Source organism: Austrofundulus limnaeus, unplaced genomic scaffold (assembly GCF_001266775.1).
Source record: "Austrofundulus limnaeus strain Quisiro unplaced genomic scaffold, Austrofundulus_limnaeus-1.0 Scaffold726, whole genome shotgun sequence".
NCBI lineage: Eukaryota > Metazoa > Chordata > Actinopteri > Cyprinodontiformes > Rivulidae > Austrofundulus > Austrofundulus limnaeus.
Window position 1 is genome coordinate 24,761 of NW_013953128.1, and position 6,594 is coordinate 31,354.

The following is a 6,594-nucleotide window of genomic DNA, read 5'->3' on the forward strand; positions in this document are numbered from 1 at the left end:
AAATAAATAGTGGGCATAAATAAAAATAATTAAAAAATATTACAAAAAAGATGACAACTACTCAGACAGCAGCTTATATGAATGCCTGTTAAATATTTTCCCATTTCATCAACAAATTAAATTTTACCATTCTTACAAATAACTTAATTGAACCGGTATTTTTATAATCACTAGCCAAGTTGTTCCACAACCTTATTCCTTGAACTGAGATACATCTCTCTTTCAAGTTAGTTTGAAATTTAGGTTTTACAAACATTTCAAATCCTTTAAGATTATGAATACTTTCCCTCTTAATGAAATTAGATTGAATGTTCAAGGTACTTTTTTATGAGCCCTATGCATTATTTATTTACAGTTTTTTAACCAGGCAAGTCCTGTTGAGATCTCAGATCTCTTTTTCAAGGGCGGCCTGGGTCTGAAGGCAACCTATTGTACATGTTTTTGGGGGAAACCGGAGTACCCGGAGAAAAACCCATGCAAGCACGAGGAGAACATGCAAACTCAGCACAAAAAGACCCCAGGTCCGAACCGGGGATTGAACCCAGGACCTTCTTGCTGTGAGGCATCAGTGCATGATCAACAAAATCTTATAATCAACCAACTCATAAAATTTTAATAATTTCAACTGATGAAACAATATATTCGATGGGTGACTGTAATGTTTTCCGGCTACAATTCTTATGGCTCTCTTTTGTAAAATAAAAACACAATTTGTAATTGTTTTACATGCCTTCCCCCAGACTTCAACACAATAAATTAAATGTGGGACAATTATTGCATTATTTAATAAAACAGTGCTTTATCATTAAATATTTCCTTTACCTTATCTAGTACTGCAATTGGTTTAGCTATTTTTGTTCTTAAATAATTTATATGAGACTTCCAAGTCAAATGTTTATCAATAATAACAGCCAAGGACTTCACCTCACTGACTCTACAAATGTCAACACCACCAGCTTTATATGAAACCTCAACCGTTCTTTTTCTATTACTAAATATAATATAATTTGTTTTGTCCAAATTTAGTGAAATTTTATTAAGCTTGAACCAATTTTGTATTTTTACAAATTCTGTTTGCATCATCTCCAACATTTGTATTAAATCTTTACCCAAACAAAAACATGTAGTGTCATCTGCAAACAAAACAGATCCAAACAACCCCGACACATTTACCAGATCATTTACGTACAAAAGAAACAACTTTGGTCCAAGCACAGAACCCTGTGGAACTCCACATGTAATATCCTCAAAATCAGATCTTACATCATTTTGTAAGAAATATGTGTTTTAATATTGGCTGAAATCAGATGAAAACACAAGTCTTAAATAAGATGATCTGTGATGGGAAATAAATGTCATACAACACCAGAATTCTGGAGAGACGAGTGAGTTTTATTTGTCACCGGACTGACAAGCCAAACCGCACTGAATGAAAAACAGGAAGTTCCCGTTTAAATACAGTACACGATTCTTCAATGCCTGAGTTCGCCCTCTGCTGGCCTACGGCTGAATCACAGGCATTCAGACAAAGACCTCACCCTAATGTTAACACAGCTTTTAATTATGTGTTGTATTTGAATTCGGACATGTAGCTACTATATTTCAATTAACACATAATAGATCAAACATTATAAAATTATTATAAAATAAGGAAACCCTAATAATCTGGTGTTGTTTATAATATCAGTACTAATCTATAATAACTATAAATTTCTTCAATTTATTTGAACGAATTATCCATGCAGGTGGAGGTAACGGGGGTGAACTCAGTCCTGGTGCAGAACCTCTTGTCTCTGTCCAGATACCTGGTCTCAGTCCAGTCTCTTTACCCACAAGGCCCGTCTGCTGCTCTCACCAGCAACATCACTACGTGTAAGAGTCACACAAGTGTCACGTCTCCTGTCTTTAAAGTTAATTATTAGATGTTTATTTAGTCTTTGTTACAACAGAATTGAAATCAACGTATTTTTCTCTCTCCCAGTAAAGGTGCCTGCTCCATCAGACCTCAGAGTGACAAACTTCTCAGGCAGTGACGTCACCGTCCACTGGGAAGCTGCAGCTGATGATGTCGTCTCCTACCTGATTAAATGGATCTCTCTGAGTGGAGGAGACCTGAGACAGGTCAGGAGGTTCAGATTCAGTGCGTCTATCTTACTGAATTAGTATAAAACGTAAAAAAATCAAACTGTGTTTTAGCTGAAGGTGAACGGTGAGAGCGAAGGAGCAGTCCTGGAGGGAGTGGAGGATGATAAAGAATACCAGATCTCTCTGTCTGCTCTTTATGGAGATGGAGCTCAGAGTGAAGCGGTGGCCATTCGCTACAGCACCTGTAAGACATACATAATGTTTTATACACTATATATTATAAAGAAAATGCTGTTTGCTGCCTCACAAAGTCAAGTCTGTCACAGCCATCTCTTTATAATTGTAGTAAAAATTACAATATAACACATGGGACTGTCCACTGTGTCTGGATTATTGTATTATATGAAATATTACATAATTACATGGGACAAACAACTGAAATGTTAATAAAAAAAATCTATATTAATGTAGAAAAATAGTACGATGCAGTATTAGGGCCACACAACATTTTTTTTTTAATTACGAGAAAAAAAGTAAATCTTACATGACATGTCCATTTTCTGTTCCTGTTTTTTTTCTCACTTCCTTTCATTTTCCTATCACCTGCTGTGGACCACCATGCGTGTCTCTGTGTATCAATCAATCAATCAATCAATCTCTTTATTTAGACACAATTATGGTCCATAAAAACAGACAAAACAAGAACAATAAAAAAGAAGAAAAATAAAAAATATAAAATGAAATAATCAATCACTGACATATAAACTAAAGCGCCAATGATTCCACAAGCTGGAGAAGAATCTCACTGAGCTTTGAACAGGATTGGTCAAAGTCTGAATGATGCTGTTTGCAGAGTCTGTTAATCTACACATACATCTGTGCATAATGCTTCGAAGCACAACAGCACAGGTCATTGACATTCACAAACATCTGACTGGCACTACACCATCGGGGCACCCTAAGCAGCATCTTCATGCCATCATTATAAGCAACCTGAAGTTTATTCATACTGCTTTTCCTGTAACGCCGCCACAGATGGGCTGTATACATTGGAGTACAGTATGCTTTAAAAAGTGCAGTTTTGACAGGTGTTGAACACATGGAGAACTTCCGAAGGAGAATATTAGCTTGTACATATTGATTACAACGCTGCCTGTAAATGTCTCTATCATCAGACAGGTCAGCGGTGATCATGATCAAATGCTTTTGATGCATCTATAAAACACATAAAAATTGTGGTATTATGTCTCTTGTATAAATCTAAAATTTCCTTGAGAGCAAAAATGCACATATCAGTGCCAAGTTTTGGTTTAAAACCAAACTGATTATCAGATGTCGCTATAAACGTCTCAATTCTGCTTAACAGAGCCTTCTCCAAAACTTTCGATAAGGTACTGGCCAGAGCTATTGGCCGATAGTTGTCTTTGCTATTTATTTTACCAGCCTTATCTTTCACAATAGGTACTAAAATCACAGACAGCATAGAGTTTGGTAAAATGCCATGAATTAAAAACCCGGTGAAACAAATAGCCAACAAAGGAAAAATTTTCCTACTTGCAAATTTTAAGTGCTCAGTTGAAATCTTGTCCACACCATATGCCTTATTATTTTTCAACTTCTTAACAATGTCATTAACTTCTTGTGAAGAAATAACAACATCTTCATGCATGTCTRTGTTCTCTATCACAAAGGGATTACTCTTCCTACAATTAAACAGTTCGAAACAGTATGAAGTAGTCCGCCATGACTTTTGGGTCACTGTTACTCATATAATTTTATTCTTATACAAATTTATTCTCGCAATATTACGATTTTATCCTCATGATTTTATTCTCAAACGACTTTATTCTTGTACAATTTTATTCTCATACATTTTATTCTTGTAATGTTACAACTTTATTCTCATACAGTTTTATTCTCATACGACTTTATTCTCGTAATGTTCCAACTTTAGTCTCATACAGTTTTATTCTCATACGACTATTCTCATAGTTTTATTCTCACACGACTTTATTCTCGTAATGTTACGACTTTATTCTCATACAATTTTTTCTCATGACTATTCTTGTAATGTTGTGACTTTATTCTCACATGATTTTATTCTCAAGACTTTATTCTCGTAATGTTACGACTTTATTCTCATATGACTTTCTTCTCAGAATGTTACAACTTTATTCTCATACAGTTATATTCTCATATGATTATTCTCATAGTTTTATTCTCATACGACTTTATTCTCGTAATGTTCCAACTTTAGTCTCATACAGTTTTATTCTCATGCGATTATTCTCATAGTTTTATTCTCATACGACTTTATTCTCGTAATGTTCCAACTTTAGTCTCATACAGTTTTATTCTCATGCGATTATTCTCATAGTTTTATTCTCATACGACTTTATTCTCGTAATGTTCCAACTTTAGTCTCATACAGTTTTATTCTCATGCGATTATTCTCATAGTTTTATTCTCATACGACTTTATTCTCGTAATGTTCCAACTTTAGTCTCATACAGTTTTATTCTCATGCGATTATTCTCATAGTTTTATTCTCATACGACTTTATTCTCGTAATGTTCCAACTTTAGTCTCATACAGTTTTATTCTCATGCGATTATTCTCATAGTTTTATTCTCATACGACTTCTCGTAATGTTACAACTTTATTCTCATACGATATTTTTCTCATGAACATTCTCGTGATGTTCTGACTTTATTCTCATATAATTTTATTCTTAAGACTTTATTCTTGTAATGTTACGACTTTATTCTCTTATACAATTTTATTCTCAAATGACTTTATTCTAAGAATGTTACAACTTTATTCTCATACAACTTTATTATCGAAATGTTATACAAATTTATTATCAAAATGTTATGACTATTCTCATGGTTTTATTCTCATACAACTTTATTCTTGTAATGTTACTATTTTATTCTCATACAACTTTATTCTCAGAAAGTTACAACTTTATTCTCATATGAATTTATTGTCATAAAGTTACGACTTCATTCTCATCCGACTTTATTCTCGTAATGGAAAAAAAATCAATTTACATAATAAATTTTTCATATTGTGTGTGTTTACTTAAACAGTAGATTTCCCTAATTTTTTTCATATGCTCTATTTATATTGATTTTTTTTTATTTTTTCTGATTCTTTTTAAAAATCATTTAGAAAATGCTGCTGATTCATAGAAAAAGCAATCTAACCTTAATTATTACCCTGGATTTCTTGTTTTCCATGGTAAAATTAATAAATGTAGGAGAAAATACACCACAAGGAGCCAGGCTTTGTTTGTCTCTGAAGCAGCAAACTCAGACTGTAGATAATTTATCCTGTGGTGCTGCAGTATCAGGTGGAGGCCCCTCCGGCGTCACTGTTTCAGAGGAAACCCCGGTCAGCCTGGTGGTCAGCTGGGTGCCCCCCAACGTTCACGTCCTGCAGTACCGTGTAACCTACACGCCTCTGACAGGAGCTGAGAGCCAGGACAGAACCGTGAGTGAGCTGTAATCATCGCTGTGGTCTGAGAGAAACTACAAATCATCTCCATCTGCGTCGGGAGCCTTGAAAGACGTCTTTAACTGTCAACAGGTGTTGGTGCCAGGTGGGGACAAACAGGTGGTGTTGGAGTCGTTGCAGCCAGACACTCGTTACAGCATCCTGGTCACGGCCGAGTATCGTGGCAGAGAGGGAGGCAGCGGATCAGCTCAAGGCAAAACCAGTGAGAGACACAMAACCACCTTTTTAATCAGCAAATCTAATCATCATTTAATCCTGTAACTAACATCTTCAATCCATAATTTCATATTGTTATTATTTCATAGCAGTGTATTAGCTCGGGTTTATTTAGCATTAGCTAAGGTTTATTTAGCATTACCTCAGGGTTATTTACCTCAGGGTTATTAAGAGTTAACGCAGGTTTATTTAGCATTACCTCAGGGTTATTAAGAGTTAACGCAGGTTTATTTAGCATTAGTTCAAAGTTATTTAGATTTTTTTCTTCTTCTGATACTTTTTATTTTATTTGATATATATACATTTGTTACAATTGTTGTCTGTGTTAATGTTTTATTTTAGTTTTCTGTCTTGTCATCTGTTTTCTTCCTCCTGTCTGCCTTTCTCCAGCCCCGCCCCCTCTCACCTGCTCCTCATGTTTCTCTCCCAGGTGTTTCCTCTTTGTGCTCATTAGTCTCACCTTTATATTTTGTGTCTCTTCTTCACTTCCCTGTCTGATCATTTTGCTGTGTCATCCAGCCTGTTGGTTGTCCATGTCCTCGAGTTTTTGCCACACCAAGTTTTGTAATTGTGCGTTCACACCAAATGCGATTTCAGCATCAGGAGCATCAGGTTTAAATGCAAAGTCTATGGTGGACGCGCTTCAATCAGCGTCGGGAAGGGCTGCGGTGCCTCAAGTGCGATTAGAACAGCGCGATTTGAACGATCTGAACGTTCAAATCGCTGAGGCGCAAATCGCTGAAGTTAGAAAATCTGAACTTTTGCAGCTCGACG

At 35.5% G+C, this 6,594-nt stretch overlaps 1 protein-coding gene across 1 annotated transcript in view; it reads left to right on the forward strand.

Moving 5' to 3' along the window:
- col20a1 (collagen type XX alpha 1 chain) overlaps nucleotides 1-6,594 on the forward strand; it is a gene marked incomplete in the record, with an annotated part of 43,425 nt that overhangs the window by 12,284 nt on the left and 24,547 nt on the right. Inside the window, 5 exon segments of the mRNA XM_014028200.1 lie at nucleotides 1,746-1,872; nucleotides 1,982-2,121; nucleotides 2,197-2,329; nucleotides 5,435-5,580; nucleotides 5,677-5,806. Of these exon segments, the coding sequence (XP_013883654.1) occupies nucleotides 1,746-1,872; nucleotides 1,982-2,121; nucleotides 2,197-2,329; nucleotides 5,435-5,580; nucleotides 5,677-5,806 (676 nt within the window).